Below are 19467 nucleotides of genomic sequence, written 5' to 3'. Positions count from 1 at the left end.
TGCTTCAAGGTTCCGTCGCTTATTAAGGCCCGTTTTATACCTCGCACATTTAGGAATAGTATGATTAATGAATATTATTTTTTAGTGATTAATGATTCATAATTAATCTCCAAGCGCTAAGTTCTAACATTTTTATGAAGTCTAGAAATTAAAGATTTTTCACAAGCATTACTTAAGTTAGTTTTTTGCCTTCTCCTAATATATACTAAAACAGAAGAGCGAAATTTGTTAAGAGCAGACTCATTAAATAATCTTAGTGAAAATGTTAATAATGCCTTTTCAGGGGTTTCGTAAAGTTTACATAAAATGAACAGATTGTTAGCATAATCAGAATAACTGAATGCGTAGTCATCGTATTCGGTTAAATTGCCATCTCTTAGAAACAACGTAGTGCTTAATGAAATTTGTAATTTAAGTACATTTTCTTCGTTGTCTTTTTAATCTTCTAATTTAGTCATTTATCCGTACGGATGTCTTAGCGAATCTACTTATTTAATCTTGTTCTGCTAAATGGAAACGTTGGAGGATTTACTTGAAGAAATTATGGCTACAAGTGTTTCAAAATGGCGAGCACTAGAATTAAAATGAAGCATTTAATTCTCTTTTGGAAATATTCGTGGAATGTAAAGAAATTGTTAGGAGGAAAGCTCATTTTTATATCCATTAAAAATGTATTTTCATTAAAATTTGATGCCTCATGAGTAAAAAATAATAGAAAAAGCGTAAATATAAACGGAATGCCGCGACCTAGTAATAAAACGATTAGCCGATAAAATGATTTAAAAAGGCCTTGATCAAACAGCAGAGTGAAGATTAAAACTATTTAAAATAAGTTTCATAATCAGCGTACTTAATCCTTTTTTATTCCTTTGATTTACGACCACAGCAAAGTGGCTTTGAATCAGTAAATCCGTTTGAAAAGTATTTTGTTTAGATACATATTTTACTTATGCGTGTGCAAATTATCTAAATCCAAGGCAAGCTAACTTTTGACAAAAGTTTTCTTTAAGCAGAAAAGTATTTTTAGTGGGAGTTTGAAGAAATATTTTTCTTTTCAATTACTTTAGTTAATCTGATCAGATTTTAGATTAGTTTATTTACCTTTTATTACCAAGATTACATTTTAAATTAGTTGTTATATTTCTAGATTCTATTAAAAGGATTTTATTGTACTACTACATATATATTAAATTTATTTTCTCTCGCTGCGTATATCTGTTCGTCTGTTCTTAATAAACTCAAAATCTACTGAACGGGTTTTCATGCGATTATCAACAATAGATAGTGATTTTCGCAAAATGTTTTGTGTATAAATAATTTGTTAAGTCTAGCTCTATTACTAAATCATTTTCTTTGTAAGTAGATATTATATTTATCTCTGTTGTCAAAAGCAGGATTAGTCTAAGCCATGCGTTAAGCTAGTATTAACTATCAAATGTGTAGCGCAAACAGTACAGATAAATAGGCATTCATTATGTACTACATATTTGTGTAGATTATGTACAATAATAGTACCTAATGCGTATTTTATTCTTGCTAAACTTACTTCTTACCAGAGTCAATTATTTTTGATTACCATAGTACAAACTCTGTTTAGTTTCGAATCAAATGACCGTTATTTATTTATTCTTACTAATTTATAAATGTGAAAGTTTGGGTCTGAAAGTTTCCATAGATGTTAGTTACTCAATACGCCAAGACTGCGGATTTTGATGAAATTGCCAAAGATAGATTATAAACTGAATTGTACTTATTCCGTTTATAATCTATCTTTGGCAGTAGGTCATTTATTTATACCGAAAAATCTTATCACGAACGAAGTCGCAGGCAGACACTAGTAAATAATAAATTTAGCTCGATCACAGGCAGTTATTCAGAGAAGGGTTAAGTAACTATAGGCTCACACATTCCATAGATGTCCACGGCAAACGGCTACTTTACCCCCTGTCAACGCGAGTGAGCTGGGCGTTTCAGATGCCACGTCAAAATAGGCCCGTTTGCTTGTTGTGCCCGACAAAAATATCACTCGACAATAGCTTTTAAAAGATGTCAAAGGTTTTGGTGCAGGTTGATATGCTTTGATACCATTTTGGTCACACATATATATGGTGTAGGTATATGGTAATATAACATTCTTCCGTTACTTAGTGGCTGACTGACTGGCTGAAAAACTTTTATAAGAAAGATCAGCATTAAAAGAGTGTTGTTAAAGCAGAAAAACAAAAGACTACGCAGACTAAGGTGCGGGCGGCTGCCAGTACAATATATCTGTCAAAAAAACAATAAAACCTTTTACTATTTTCTCTTCTCTATAAATTAAATGTTTGATTACAAGTATGCAAGCTCATTTGCTTAATTACTATAAACAGGCGTTACCTACAGCTATGGTTCGAAAGTGAAAGAAAATATTCCAGCTCCATTCGTGTAGATTGGCGTAAATTTCGAAGCTCGGCTCATACAATTGCGCTCATGCGTTCATACACAGTACGTAAGCAAAATCAATAGGTAGGAGAATTTTGCAGAATATCCAGAAGATTTTGCCTGCTGTTGCTTTATACGTATTGCACTAACGAACGCTAGGTTATGGAGCCTACACATTCACAGAGAAATCACTACCAAGTCGTTGAACAGCTATCGAAAATTGTTCATAGGAAATTAATCACGAAATTGTTCGAAAATGTGACAAATAAGTTTTAATTTTAAATATTCCATGCTGTCTGTGCGAAAGTACCGATTCATAGAACAATAAAGAAAGCCAGAAACGGTAACGAAATGTGAGACATAAATTTAATTATTGCACGAGATTGAAAAGAATATTTTCTCATAATATTTTTTTTAGAATTATCGCAACGATTTTTCGAAACGTGTGCAGAATCTATGAAACAGGCAGCGTTAGTGCAACCGAAATTCGTCAGTATTGGCATATCGTATCTGCAACGTACAGAGTTAATCTCCGGTTTTCAGCAAATTTGGTAGCAGACATTAACACAACACGATACTGGAATTAAACCTGAAATCTTAGTTGAATCAGTCATTTAGAGAGATGTGTGCGATTGTGCATTTATTATTTGTACCGAAAACGTGGGTTTTGTTATTTATAGTTATTTGTGTATGTTTTGGTATGGAAAAACATTAATAGAGACATCGTATTCTCTGTTCTTGCACTTTACAGGGTTTCCTTATCACTGCCATTGCCTGGTTGTCAGACTTTCAAGCTTCTAACTACTATTAACGACTGTCAAAGATCTTCGAAAATGACAGGCGGGATCTACAATTTAACGTGATTTTCGAAACACGGAGGAACTCGATATGTATAAGATGGTCACCCATCCACAGAACAACCTCGGCAAGCGTGGCTTAACTTCAGAGATTGATCAGCGCGGCTGTTCTTACTAAACTACGTAGAGCTAGTTCATTAGATCTGGGGGCACGGAAGTGCCCCCGCAAGTCGAGCAAAAAAAAGCGGCACGGCCGTACCATCCTTTTCTCGAAGCAATTCGGGCTATTTTCGACACCCCTATAATTTCGTTGTGGATAAAACAAGAAGCCTGAATTTTCAGCAACTAATCAGTCATTGTATAAACACAGTATATTTAAAATTTTAGTCAATTTGAACCAGTAGTTTAAGAATGACAACTTGTTAAAGTTCCTGAATTTTGTCACTCACTGATTCACTGATTCACTGACTCACTGACTCACTGACTCACCGATCATCAAAAGTCTAAGGTACTTCTAGCAGACTTAGAAGCTTCAAATTTAGAATACAAATAGGGTTTAGTGTCTTAGTCATGGGAAAAATTTAATATTTTCTAATTTCAGTTCAGTTTTCTAAATACGCTAACTGCAATAATGACTTTGTAATTTCATATAAATGTATAGGATTACAAGGTTACATTTGCAGTTAATGAATCATTATTACTGTAGAAAATAAAATAAATAGGTGTAGATAGGTACCTACTATATGAGGCATAACGGAAGGGGGTATAGGGTGGGTAAGGGTGTTTAGCCCATGAAACTGAACAACATTCCCTTAGGAAAATATGTTGAATTATGAAAAAAAAACGTCTTTACATACAAATTGGACTTATGTTTCCTTTACAAAAAGAAGTGAGATGCCATCAAAAACATTCTGTAAAATTCCCAAGTCTCGCCGTAAAAAGTTGTGAGATCGATATAATACCAAGTCGATTAATCTATTTAGTCTCTACTTAAAAGACCTTCTGCCTTAAGTTATTACTTATGTTATTATCATGCCAATTAAAAAAAATACGTTTAAAACAAAATAGATCGACTTGGTCATCGCAAGAAAACACAAATTCGCCATTAACATTTCGGGAGCATTGGCTTCTCTTCGTGCTGTGTAGTGTGATACAAACTAATAATCAAATCATGCGATGGCCAGGTCGGTCTATTTGTTTTAAACGTATTTTATTTTAAATTGGCATGATAATAACATACGTAATAACTTAAGGCAGAAGGTCTTTTAAGTAGAGACTAAATAAATTAATCGACTTGGTATTATATCGATCTCACAACTTTTTACGGCGAGACTTGGGAATTTTACAGAATGTTTTTGATGGCATCATTTTTATCTTAGGTCTCATCGAAATTAGACAAACATTTCAGTTGATGTAAAAATTGTGGACGTGCGTAACAAACTATCACGAGTTACGAAATAACCAATTGCTTATTATAATAACCTTACTGAATTGTAATAATATCACCAAAAACCATATTTCGTGTTCTCAATATAGGTTATTGAAGGGCAGTTTCCAAATAAGGTTTATTCTGGTCTATATGATAATAGCGACCCAGAAATATCAAATAGTAGTTATTATCGTCGAAATAGATTATTTGTATAGAGTCGTGTGGACAATTGCCACTATTAATCGCAGACTCGGACCGTGGGCGTGTAACCTTGAGTGACTAAGCCTTCTAGATGATCTAATAGGTACTAGATCCTTACATGACTATGTGCCCACTGTATAAAAATAACTTCGGAGTTCCTGCAGAGTAAAAGAAATAGAATCAATTAGCGTGTCTTAGCTTTTAATCTTTGCCTATGGGGTCAGGGTGTAATTATTTTTTTTATTTTTAGATTGTCTTAACAGTATGCAAATACAAAAATAGTTTACGTGATAAGTAAAGCTAAGCGGTAGCCGAATAAGAATATGAGCAAGTAAATCACGTTTAAAGGAAACAAACGATTAAAAATGATTAGAGTATATTAATTTCAGTTTTAGTTTTACATAATGTTTAATGCCTAATATTTGCATGTCTTAATGACAAAATATGTGATACTGTATTGTTTTGATAACCAACTTTAATACCATATTTTCTGCGAATAAAAATAATTTGAATTTGAATTTGACATAATTATAACGTACATATAATTAACAAGTAGGGTATAGTCTTAGTAGTTGGGTTACGGAAATACTGCAGATAATCTATGAAACACATAAAAAGTAGGTAGGTACTGTAACGCGAATCTCAATAACTATTGACTATCGAAAACCGGTTAACTATCGAATAATTTTGTTAGAAAATGTTATCAGCCCTCTAGCGAGACCGTAGGAACTATTTTTGCAGTACATTCTAAATGTCAAACTCGATACTACTTACTGTAGAGAATCGCGCTACTGGCACCTTGAAACAAACCGCATTTAATCAAAAGATGAACAACTAATAAACTCGTATAATTCTAAGTCTGCAACTACAAAGTCGGGGTAGCGTATTTATATTGCAGCTCGATTAAATGCGTCAGCTTTGATCACTGAGTCAATTAATAGGTCAAGGATAAGCCGGAGATGTTACACCCTTTCGCCGGCTATGATTTCGTTCCATGAACTCGGGAAAGCTTATTGCCATTTTAACGGGAACATTATTACCGTACTCAGAGTAATTACCGAGATTTTACTAACGAAAAGTAGTTTGGGAATCTTGCTATCTTTTGAATCCCATAATTATGAAACTATTTTATAGCTCGTAATGTGGTTCCTATGCCTCTGTAGTTGCGCAGCGATTGTGGGTTTCAATCCCGTACTAATACAATTTTTTGTACAATAAGCGGTTCTGCATTTGGTGGAACGTTGCTTCAAGTATAATAAAATTGCAACACAGGAACAATTCAATGCTGGCTATCTTTTTTGAATAGGCATAAAAGAAACAAAGACTTTTTCTCAGGAAACATAATAAGATCTACACATAACGAACCATTTTCACTTCAGCCAGTTCTCGAAAAACTATCTCGTATTTCTTGTACAAAAACAACAAGACTTAACAACCCATGTCTTACTTAGCATCCAGAAAAAAAGGAAGACGGACAGGCCGACATTTCGAAGCTAAGTAGCGACTAATCACAGGCAAAAGTTATTACCGAAATGAATGAAAACGGGCCCATTACAGTACTCAGACGGACGTATGCAGAGGCCCAAAACCACCATTTGCAATTTATCCTTACAAACTTCAAAAAATTTTATGACTTCTTGTTTTTACAAGATTTTACACCGTTCGGTGGTTTTTCTGTTCCATTTTAAGGTCTATCTAAATCTAGAGGTTTTCATTTGTATTTATGCTTCAAATAAAATAAATATGGACGGTAAAATCTTGGGTCGAAAAGCTAGGTAGACCCTAAAAGCCCAAAAAGAGAAAAGATTTAAGTCATATGACTTAAATCTTTTCTCTTTTGTAATAATAAGCAAAATAAAAGTATGTACATCTTTACTATAATAATAGGACCCTTAGACCTATGTTTTTTACTTGCAACTCTGTAAGTCTGAAAGTTTTTTACGTTAATAATATTTTATGACTCCATTCTCCAGGCATAAATTTTATCCAAATTATTTTAGTAATTAATCCGTGAAAACTGGACAGAAAGACACTATGACTTTTCAGTATCAGGTAATATTGGTATAGATTTGGTTGCTTATTAGCTATATTTCTGCCAACGTTGTTCTAGATAGATCCCGAGATAAAAAGTCAAAGTAACAAAAATGATAAAACAAATATATATTTAACTGGTCGTAGCAAAACTGAGAAAAAAACGTCTTTTATAATATCAGTGTAAATTGTTTCCGTATAATGACTTATTAGCAGAAACTGTCTTGTTTATTCAAATAACAATCTTCATAATTTGTTTCTTAATCATTTCGTTTCCAGGATTCCCGGCTTAATGATAAGAAAAGATTTAATTAAAACAACACGACAAGTTTTATGAAAGAATCGAAATTATCTAAAGACGAGAGTTTCTTCGCAACACATTTATTTACTCGATGAAATAAGTTTGCTTTCGCGGTTTATCTTCTAAGAACTTTAGTATTAGGTTAGCTTATATTATACCAACCGTATTAGTTAAGGTGGGTTTGTATTAACTTCGTAGGTGCGTATTAAACAAAAACTGTATATCTACTTTCCTTTTAGAATGTTTCTAAGTTATTTGTTGTTAAGTGAACGGTGAAAGCGTGAACTTTAAGCTCTAACTCAATGTTATTATTCTCTTTGTGAAAATTAAAGGTGGAACTTTAAAATTACTTTTAAATACTACGCTGTCTCCTTCAAGGGGATGTTTTCAAAGTTCTGCTAATATGACACCGTTTTATACCTTTTACCTGCAAACACAACAGTAAAAATAATGGTAATTTACCAAACTCGAGTTCAAACACCACAAAACCCAAATCAAATTAAATTTCTGTCAAACATTGATTAAAGATTGCCAAAGTTATAATGAATTAATTTATTGACTGTTTTGAAGTTAGAGTCTACCTCTTTAAGAATAAATAACGCAAATATTAATAGATAGACTTATTACTTCTTATGTTATTTTTGCTTTTGACAATAATTATACCGTTTTCATTTACCTTATTTCGTTTTTGGTCTAAATTAAACAAAAACCGTTGAATGACAAAATTATAAAAGCGTCCAAAATACTGACAAAGTAATTTTTGTTCATATTAAAAACAAACTTTTCACTTTACCGATAAAGCCGGCCACGCTTTTATAAAACTACATGCAGTAGGCGGTGCCATGTTTATACATTCACCGATTAATTTCCGCAGAACGCGATGAATGGTCGCTTATAGGTTCAACATTTTGTAAAATTTCATGACCGGGCTGAAAATAATTTTCCGAACTGTGGCATTTACCAGACAAACTATTCTAGTATTCTATACTAATAATATACATGAATGCTGTCTATCTGTCTGTAACATTTTTGCAGCCAATCCGCTTAACTAAATTTGATGTAAAGAGAGTTGAAGAATAGGGATCAAACATAACCTTTATAACTAACCTTATGAAAGGTTTTTTATTTTAGACAAACTACGCACGTCTCCAACTTTACATTAATAGTATAGGTAAATATTGCGACGAGTCAAATTTATCCTGATATTATAAAGATATTTTTCACAGCTGTTTCAAACTTAATTATTAAGGTAAAACTTAGTTATTAGGTCACACGTAAACAAGTTTATTCCGGCCTAGGTACTTTACGCTGCAAGACACAGCGTAGGAGAAAATGTGAACGTTAATTACAATTTACAATCGAGTAACATGCACGACTACTCTCTACGTCGTTTCATAAGATAACACAGATTTAGATGCACCGTCTGCATTTCTAACATTAGTACTGTGTGATATATCACGGATTTTCGTGTTAAACTCGTGACAAACTAATTTAGTGGCGTAAACATGTTAATTTCGCAGTACACGCGGTTTAATTTATTATTTTGAACAATTCATAGGAATTCAGTGATGTTTGATAGTAATTAAACATTGCAATTGGTTCCAGGATTTAGATTTTTGACCGCACAAATTACGGGAACAAGTCCGATTAGTAAAATTCTGCTAACTAACTAATTTTTTGAGTGCTTAAAGACACGCTTTTACAAACAAAGCCTTGCGGTTTAACTATTTATTTATTAAAACATATTCGATTTAGTGTAATTTCTAGGAAAAAAGCTCTAACTTCGAATAATTAATTTCAAGTTTTAGGAAATCCGGACCAATTACTTGGTTATTTATAGTAATAATATTGTTAAATCATTTGTAGGTATGCCGTTAACTGGTATTATGCATACCGGATCTGGGGGCACGGAAGTGCCCCCGCAAGTCGAGCAAAAAAAAGCGGCACGGCCGTAACATACTTTTCTCGAAGCAATTCGGGCTATATTTGACACCCCTATAATTTCGTTGTGGATAAAACAAGAAGCCTGGATTTTCAGCAACTAATTAGTCATTGTATAAACACGGTATATTTAAAATTTCAGTCAATTTGAACCAGTAGTTTAGGAATGACAACTTGTTAAAATTTTGAATTTTGTCACTCACTGATTCACTGACTCACTGACTCACCGATCATCAAAAGTCTAAGGTACTTCTAGCAGACTTAGAAGCTTAAAATTTAGAATACAAATAGGGTTTAGTGTCTTAATCATGGGAAAAATTTAATATTCTCTAATTTCGGTCCAGTTTTCTAAATACACCAACTGCAACAATAACTTTGTAATCCCATATAAATGTATAAGATTACAAGGTTACATTTGCAGTTAATGAATTATTATTACAGTAGAAAATAAAATAAATAGGTGTAAATAGGTACCTACTATATAAGACATAACGGGGGAGGGGGTATAGGGTGGATAAGGGTGTTTAGCCCATGAAACTGAACAACATTCCCATAGGAAAATATGTTGAATTATGAAAAAAAAGTCTTTCCATACAAATTGGACTTATGTTCGCTCTACAAAAAGAAGTGAGATGCCATCAAAAACATTCTGTAAAAACCTCAAGTCTCGCCGTAAAAAGTTGTGAGATCGATATAATACCAAGTCGATTAATCTATTTAGTCTCTACTTAAAGGACCTTCTGTCTTAAGTTATTACGTATGTTATTATCATGCCAATTTAAAAAAAAATACCTTTAAAACAATTAGATCGACTTGGTCATCGCAAGAAAACACAAATTCGCCATTAACATTTCAGGAGCATTAACTTATCGTCGTGCTGTATAGTGTGATACATACTAATAATTAAATCATGCGATGGCCAGGTCGGTCTATTTGTTTTAAAGGTATTTTTTTTTAAATTGGCATGATAATAACGTACGTAATAACTTAAGACAGAAGGTCCTTTAAGTAGAGACTAAATAGATTAATCGACTTGGTATTATATCGATCTCACAACTTTTTACGGCGAGACTTGAGGTTTTTACAGAATGTTTTTGATGGCATTACATTTACGTGAACTGTGATCTGTAATCTGTAAATGATTGACCTATTTCGAGTAGTTTGCATGCGATTTACATATTTACTTGCCCTATGCTCTTTTGAACTTCGACCACTGGGGAATTGAGCCTGGCAAAGGGCACACTGCATAACTTACGTTGACTTTTGGAACTCAAATCTGTAGCAGACTTGCGTGATTTCCTTGTGGGAAGCTTTTAAATTGCATCGATTATGTGTCTGCCATATTGGCGCTAGACACATTTACATCAGAATCTAGTTACATTCAGTTATAATCTAGACTCAATTTATTTCAAATCTCTAAAAATATTGAAAATGCATGTAAGAAAATTAACTTTTTACCGACTTCTAAAATGCAGGAGGAATGGCGTAGACCGATATGGAAAAATATTCTTCTAACTGTAATTTTTAGCTACAAGAAATTCATCAAGTCTATTGCTCTGAACTGTGTTACAAACTAGATACATATATTTCCAAGGAAATTAAAAAAACAAATTGATTTAAGTTCATCTTTTTCTATACAGGAGCAGCAATTCAGGAGTAAGTTCTAGATGGGAAAACTTTTATTGTCGTATTTAAGTGCAATGAAGATTTTCTTCAAAACGTAGATTAAATTGAATTGTATTAGGAGCACAAAGTATCTCAAACAGTCTGTTTACAAGATACAAAAAGTAATAGTACTGCAGTTGTAAAGTAATGAGTTGAGTTTCAAAAGTCCCAGCAGAGACTACGGGTACTACTCTTTTCAATCCTCTAATAGAATCTGAGCCGGATTCCTTTTACAATAATTAAACCTTGGTATTGTGTATTTGTGCATGTTATTGTTTGGTATCAAAATTTATTTTCCTCTTGATCTAATACGAGCGTGCTTATGGTCAATTAGTAAGTCATTTTGTCCAATGGTCATATCTATGTTTATTAGAATTATTTGTAAAAAAAAGCATGTAATACTCACGGGTTCCATCGAAGCGTGTGGCGATGGTATCGAGGAAGGTGTTCTGGGGCGCGAGCAGCCCCTTGCGCACGGGCATCCCCCCGCACCGCGCACCCCGCGCTCACCACTCCCCACCTAGAACAATAAACCTTGTTAGACATTATACTCTTCAATCGTCCTAAACAAACATCGACATTTTCCAATCCATTCAATGTTTACTTTAATTTTACTTTCTTAGGATCTTTATAAAAGTTTGGGGTAAGCTGCTTTCGATATAAATCTGCGACTACCTATAGAAAAGCTATTTGTATTCAGTGGACCAATAGCGGCGAGATTTTTCATGTCTCTCGTATTTTGCTCGCGCCATTTCCCGCATTTGTTGCCTCTAGATTGATGATGTGGAGTTTTTGGCCATTTGAGAATCGCAAATGGTGTCCGTTGTCCGTTAATGTTGTGTAAATTTAGTTTATAGTGAGCCTATGTCACCGGAAAAGCCGAAAATTGTAACATAACGGACCACAATTTTCCGGCTCGAGAGATTGGAGGATAAAACGGAACTTATATATCGACGGTCCCTACGTACAATAACCTAATTGGAAAACGCAAATTTTACAGGAGAGCGGTTTGAAGTTTCAAACACTTGTATCTCAAGTTCTATCAATCGCAGAGCTATGAAATTTTGCACGAAGTCTTTATTTGTTGTCTTTTATGAGAAAATAAAATAAAAACGTTAAAATATATTCATTTTATTTCAACTTACCTGACGATATTTTGATGGCTTTACCTTTATCTTTTACATTTTTCATTTTCTTTTTTGCGCGAGCGCAACAAGCCCGCATGTGGGAGTTACGGGGGAGGCGCGCGGGGGTGTTGTTGACTTGCCAATGTAAAAATTAAATGTCTTAACTCTCACTAGTGACATTTTACATTGGAAGTGTTGTAGTTCTGGGGTTTGTCGAGTGTTGATTTAGGGTAGAATTAAAGCATTTTTACTAATTTTTCTTTGATCAATCGAAAGTATATGACAACCGGAAGGTCACGGAAACAAAAAAGGCAAATCCCGTAAGTACCACTTGAGGGAATGTACGTAGGGACCGTCGATATGTTTGTGATTACTTATTTAGTACATTGTGATATTGCGGTCTGCTACAGATAATTAATTCACAAAAATACCCAAAGAGACCACGTTATATGAAAGGCGAGTCTTAATTAATATTTGTAATTACAAGCACTGGTCAGCAAAGTTATTTGTATCATTACTCGGTATAATAAACACAAAGGAGCGAAATCAACAAACACAAAGGACAAAGGAACGGTATATTGTGCACTTTTCATTCATTCAAAATTGTAGTTCGACTCAAGGTATTCATTAAAAGCGAATGATAAAAAGCGGCAGAACAAAGCTTAATGAGAGCAATCGTTCCCTCCCGGATCGAGATTCAGCGTTTTTGAACGTATAAAGCATCTACGTACACTACGTACAGTCATATCCCTGTGAACGTAGACATGTATTATGTAAATTAGGGTGCGAATTAATCAGACGGGATCTATTCATTTCGAAGGGCGTTTAACTATTGTGTACTTAACTATTATAATATTATGGCTTAGTAATAGGCTAGGTTATCGAAACATAGAAGAGCAAAAACTGTTGAAATATTCTGAGGTGTTAACTAACTTGGCTTTTGGTTTCGGTACGAGGACGTGTTACGGCCCTTGAGTGGTTCTCAAAGGCTAGGAAGACTATATAAAAAGTTCAAAGGCGCTCTCAAAGCCTTAAAAGGTGCTAGCTATGCTAAAGTTTGCGTTACTACGTGACACGAGTCATAACTGAACAAAAATAGAAGCACCTCGATGGACCCTAGAATCGGCAGAAAAGCGGAAGGGACAAGTATCAAAATGTAGAGGACCGACATCAAATACAAAAGTGGTCTTGCAATTTATTATACCGAGTGTCGACGGCGCCCCGAATTTTAGCGTGGGATGAAATAGATTGACTAACGACTTGTGAAAGATCTCAGGAAACTAAATGCAAATGGCTTATGTTTGTTATGGAAACCTATAGAAATAACATTTACAGCAATGGTGAATTATTATCCCGATTATAAACGCGTTTTGTTATGCTATTACGATTCTGAATGGCAAGCGCACTAAACGATAAAGTTCTACTAGCTTATAGACTAACCATCTAAGTTGAATCCGCTTTGAAATTGCCTTGGGTAAGTTTAGGACAAACGGACATTTTGGTTGATTACTTACGAACTTCGTCTGCTTATATCCTACTTCTTTAGTAAACTTATAACGTATACCTGCCTTCTACCTACTATCGCTAATTTGGCAGCAATTCCAGTCTTGATTTGTATATGAACAATGAGATCCTCATTCAATCTTTGAAGAGACGTTCAAATAAACATTGGCGCCTATTAACTAGTGTCTACATCCGTTGAGCAAACAAACGGTTACCGCCGGCTTACAATTTGCATATTATTTTGTTTTGTATAAGCTCCGTTGCTAACAGTAAGATCAATAAGTCAGGTTGAACACAGAAAATCAGTGTTGAGCTCCGATCGCTAGGAAAAAAACTGCACATTTTCTCACTGTATTCATTCATTTGATCTATGATGAAAACAATCAGTTCGTTGTGTTTCCTGTCGGCGTTTTACACTTATTGTGTCTTCAGTATTGCAGAAAAGTTTTAAAAAGATGTTTGCACAAATTCGAAGTATTGATAAACATTTTTTGTGAATACAATAATATTTTTGTTTTAACGTTGATGGAAAATGTAAAAACATTTTGTTGAGAAAATATATTTCTGTATTCTTAGTGTTAAATATTTGAGTAAAAGTGTGTGGTTTAATATTCATGTTTGTGTATGAAGAGGCTATTAAGTTAATAGGTATTTTATGAGGGGTTGTGAAGGCTTGCCCGGTGATGGTCGCAGTGGTAATCGGTTAACATCCGACAGGCCTGTAAATGAGTTTAAAACGGTGCTGATAAATAGGGCGTGAATATAACGGCTATTTTCAGTACGTGTTAGATATCAGCTTCATAATATATGAGATATTTAAGTATTTATATCTGCGGTGAATTTTGTTTTAACATTTAAGCTGCACAAGATTTTTTAACGTGGCGAAACTGAAATTAATTGTACAGCTTTAATGTTACACAAAAATTCTGTGTCTTTGTAATTTTCGGACATACAAAATTGTATATGTGGCAACTGTGGATTAGCATTTTCAATTGTAGTTCTAACAGTTCTACATGTTTGTATTATTATACGCTACGTACCTATGAAAGTTTATTATAGGAAAACAATTATCACTAAATATAAATGCCATCAAAAACATTCTGTAAAAACCTCAAGTCTCGCCGTAAAAAGTGGTGAGATCTATATAATACCAAGTCGATTAATCTATTTAGTCTCTACATAAAGGACCTTCTGTCTTAAGTTATTACGTATGTTATTATCATGCCAATTAAAAAAAAATACCTTTAAAACAAATAGACCGACCTGGTCATCGCATGATCACACTACACAGCACGACGAGAAGTTAATGCTCCTGAAATGTTAATGGCGAATTTGTGTTTTCTTGCGATGACCAAGTCGATCTATTTGTTTTAAAGGTATATATATTTTTTAATTGGCATGATAATAACATACGTAATAACTTAAGACAGAAGGTCCTTTATGTAGAGACTAAATAGATTAATCGACTTGGTATTATATAGATCTCACCACTTTTTACGGCGAGACTTGAGGTTTTTACAGAATGTTTTTGATGGCATCTCACTTCTTTTTGTAGAGCGAACATAAGTCCAATTTGTATAGAAAGACGTTTTTTTTTCATAATTCAACATATTTTCCTATGGGAATGTTGTTCAGTTTCATGGGCTAAACACCCTTACCCACCCTATACCCCCTGCCGTTATGCCTCATATAGTAGGTACCTAATTACACCTATTTATTTTATTTTCTACAGTGATAATAATTCATTAACTGCAAATGTAACCTTGTAATCTTATACATTTATATGGGATTACAAAGTTATTGTTGCAGTTGGTGTATTTAGAAAACTGGACCGAAATTAGAAAATATTAAATTTTTCCCATGATTAAGACACTGAACCCTATTTGTATTCTAAATTTTAAGCTTCTAAGTCTGCTAGAAGTACCTTAGACTTTTGATGATCGGTGAGTCAGTGAGTCAGTGAATCAGTGAGTGACAAAATTCAAAATTTTAACAAGTTGTCATTCTTAAACTACTGGTTCAAATTGACTGAAATTTTAAATATACCGTGTTTATACAATGACTAATTACTTGCCGAAAATCCAGGCTTCTTGTTTTATCCACAACGAAATTATAGGGGTGTCAAAAATAGCCCGAATTGCTTCGAGAAAAGGATGTTACGGCCGTGCCGCTTTTTTTTTGCTTGACTTGCGGGGGCACTTCCGTGCCCCCAGATGTATGAACTCTCCGGGCTCCTCCTATAATAATGTCTATTGAGTATAACTAATCCCTAAATCCCTAATTACAATTCCCGCTTTGTATTTTCATATGAATTCGGTATACTTAATCTAGAGGTCGTTGAACCTTTAAAAGTATCCGCTTAACGACTCAAGGTTACTCTGTATTGTTGTAGATTAGAATCTCAAGTTCTCACAAAGTAAATCAAAGTAAGTACCATTAGAATACGACCCAAACACAATGTATTATACAATTCTACACAAGTATTGTAGAAATATGACATCAAAGTATACAATATAAAGGGTGCTCTTTTTGTAACATTTGGTGTTAGTGAGATTTTGTTAAAGAAAATACTGTTATTTTTGCTTACCAACGGGTGGGTGCTTTTATTTTGTAATCATATATTTTGTACCGATTTAGAAGAGAAATAGTATATACTTAAAGTACGCAAATATAAATTGTACAAATTCGCATATAAGATACTAGCTGACCCGCGCAACATCGCTTGCGTCACATAAGAAAGAATGGGTCAAAATGTTGCCCGTTTTCGTAACATTTCTTATTGCTACTCTGCTCCTTTTGGTCGTAGCGTGATGATATATAGCCTGTAGCCTTCCTCAATAAATGAACTATCTAACACTGAAATATTTTTTCAAATCGGACCAGTAGTTCCTGGGATTAGCGCGTTCAAACAAACAAGCAAACAAACAAACAAACTTTTCAGCTTTATAATATTTGTATAGATATACTAGACTATAGACTTATATTATTGGCACCTACCGTTGAACGTTTCAAATATATTATATTCATATGGGACTTCAAAATAACAATCCATTACTAAGCTTAATCTATACAACCTTGGTAACAAATAATACGAAGTGATTGCTTCGATTCATAAAAGTATGAAAATCAAAAAATCATAATCCCCTTGACATAGATATTTTATGAATATCATCTAATTGCTTGGTGCGGATCCGAAGTTTATTATTCCTTCCAATTCTAACTGCGCAAATAATTAAAATAATATACAAAAACTGAATTTTATTACGAGCCATGTTGTTTGAGAAAACATCGTGAATATTATCTTGGGGAATATAAAAATATAATCGGTTATAATATGCAGTATATTTTTAAATGAAGACCTTCCGTTGTTGAAATTTCAGTTTTCTTCCATCTTGGTTATTTTGTTATTCTCTCATATTAATCAGCTATTGCTTACTACATAATTTACGTAGCCGTATCTCTTTTATGTAGCGGGATGAAAGAAAAACCAACTATAACATAAAAACAAAGTTTGCTCTCATAATCTACCTTCATATATCGTACTAATATAAAGTATAGATTAGTTGCCCGGTAACAATGAGTCTTTCGTAAGTATCCTTCAAAGTCATTAACCACAAAAGGCAGTTAAGTTGATAAATAATGATAAGTGTGGGTCATATAGTCCCATAATATCGTAAATCGCCCGACGCTTGTCCCTCCCAAGTATCGAATATCGCTTATATACATTTATATTTGTTATAAAATGGTTATTGTTTTAGGAAAGGTTTGCAACGGCCGAAAGCTGTTTTCATAAGAAATCGTTAATGAGTAATAAGTACAAGTTCTAAAAGGAAATAGCGACGAAGTTATTAAGTGCTTCAGAATTTGCTTGTAATTTCTTAGTACTCGCCTAATTAATGGGAGAGGAAAGCAATCCTAGAATTCTATAACATGTCTATATTTGTACAAACTTACAGAGGGTAGTAAAAGTACTCAGGCCTAATATCATGACATGATAGTTTGGTGAATACATTAGCAATTGCTCTGAAAGGGGGCTATCTCTATGATAAGGCAGACCCCTCAATTTTATCACACAAATGAGTAGTATTTCATCATATGGGATAGATAACCTAATTATACATAGTAAGGTCAGCTAGTCAAATCTAATAGAACAATGGAAGTCGCAATTACAAAAGCCTGATAAATAAAATGCGACTGATTCAGAAATAGCCCCAAGCTACATACCTATTTATATTTGTTGAATTATATTGCGGCTCTAAATGTCGAAAGGTTAATTGTTTATGAAGTAATTCCCGATTATTGAAAAATGGTTTCGGTCGAGGGCCTACGAACTTCTGCCTTACGGCTAACTGTTGTAGATCTGTTGTACAATAAATCCTCGCAACGTTCTACCTAGTGATAAAGTGTTCAGAGTAATATAAAATAATGTACAAACTTTTTGTATTAAAACTTTCCCTTCGCATTTAAGAAACATGGTGTATTTGCACATCAGCGACACCTGTGTTTCACAAAACATGCAACTCACGAAGAAAGTTAAATTTCCTTGAATGTCCCACTATAATCCCGTTTATGTCATAAGTTTGTATTACCAGCACAATTTTAATGGGATTTGTTACATGAATCTTATGGGAAATGGTTTGGAAAGGCGTTACGAATTCCAACACATTGCTCAAAGTTTGGAGAACAAAACTGTATGTGAGACGAAGTCAGACCGTACCCGGTTGTGTCGGACTGAAATTACTAGTAAGGTTCCATGTACAAAAGTTTGATGTATGTGATGTGTTAGTAGGTATATTGATTTCGGAACTCACGCTGAACTGAATGCAATGAAGGATAAAAGAAAGGATATTATGGACCAGCGCTTGTGTCCTATAACCAATCAAACGATAATATGATAATGAAATAGTATTAAATAAGATTTTATTACATACGTGCCGCCTTTAATATACACTTTCTCAACTGTGAAGAGTTCTTGTCACCTGTGTTATTCATCTTAATATTCTAAACATATTTTGGGGACATGGTAAGGTACAACCTGCAGGTAACGTGCCCCACGAATATATGAAAGAAAGCAGTCCTATTCATGAATTTTAATAAGATCCGTTGGCTAAGTGGATTATTTATGTGGCAAGGTTTTTACGTCGAGATTCTCATTACGTAAGCGTAAATCTTGTAGTATGTCTAATTAAAGCTCTTATTTAAGGTGACCCATAAAATGTACTGAACGGCGTTAGAATACTACAGCCTTCCCACTTTACCATAAACTTTTTATGTTTCATAAATGCTGTGGCAGTAAATATGAATTAATGGTTTTCCGAGCTTACGTTATGCTCTTTTGCTATCCATTTTCTTTCACTTCGCATAAACGGGATGTGTTGAGTTTGCAGATTGAACAATAAACGTAAGAATAAATCGAATCTCATTGTTTTAATTAATTGTTATTGGTTTAAGATTTTGCTCTTTGGTACTGGCGTATTTCTATAAATATATATCTCTTCTTTTAGAAAATAGTTTTGTCTTGTCAGATTAAATAACTGACTATAAGGTGAAGCAAAAGTTTTACACCATTCATCACAACAATTCCTTTTCTATTTAAAACACTATCAACTGTCCTTTAAATTCATGAATCAATTTCCAAGCAGCAGACAGGCTACTGTTGACAAGGGCCTTAATTTAAAATGCAATTGGGTAGCCACCACTAACGCATGCTTAATGAATCACGAACCGAAATTAAGACCAAACCGCAACCCTTGTACAGAAAAAGGGCTTGGCGGGAAACCACACATTAAAAAAGAAAAGAAAGCTCTCGAAATAAAAAAGATTGCATACGATGTTACTGGCTGAATAGTAGCTTCCATTCGCAGTTCAAAGCAATTTTATTTAAAAAGAAATCATAGCATGAACCTAAATAAAGGCCGTAACACACATGTAAACTAGAGCCTTTCAGTCTTCATTGTATGAAACTATTAATGACAACATAGATCATAAGGGAGTTATGATAAAATATAAGTTCTATCCTCGTTTTGTGAGTTCTATTGACGCCTATCAACT

General features: G+C 33.9%; 1 protein-coding gene across 4 annotated transcripts in view; it reads right to left on the bottom strand.

Moving 5' to 3' along the window:
- Elk (Eag-like K[+] channel) overlaps positions 1-19467 on the bottom strand; it is an 85762-nt gene that overhangs the window by 22808 nt on the left and 43487 nt on the right. For all 4 annotated transcript variants that reach the window (XM_076113299.1, XM_076113301.1, XM_076113302.1 and 1 more), the window contains exon 3: positions 11193-11306. In XM_076113299.1, coding sequence (XP_075969414.1) covers positions 11193-11268 — 76 coding nt within the window. In that variant the 5' untranslated portion in view covers positions 11269-11306. The remainder of the gene's footprint in view (positions 1-11192; positions 11307-19467) is intronic.

Source organism: Anticarsia gemmatalis, chromosome 4 (assembly GCF_050436995.1).
Source record: "Anticarsia gemmatalis isolate Benzon Research Colony breed Stoneville strain chromosome 4, ilAntGemm2 primary, whole genome shotgun sequence".
Classification (NCBI taxonomy): Eukaryota; Metazoa; Arthropoda; class Insecta; order Lepidoptera; family Erebidae; genus Anticarsia; species Anticarsia gemmatalis.
Note: the sequence above shows the minus strand (reverse complement) of the source record. Positions and strands in the feature narration are given on the sequence as shown.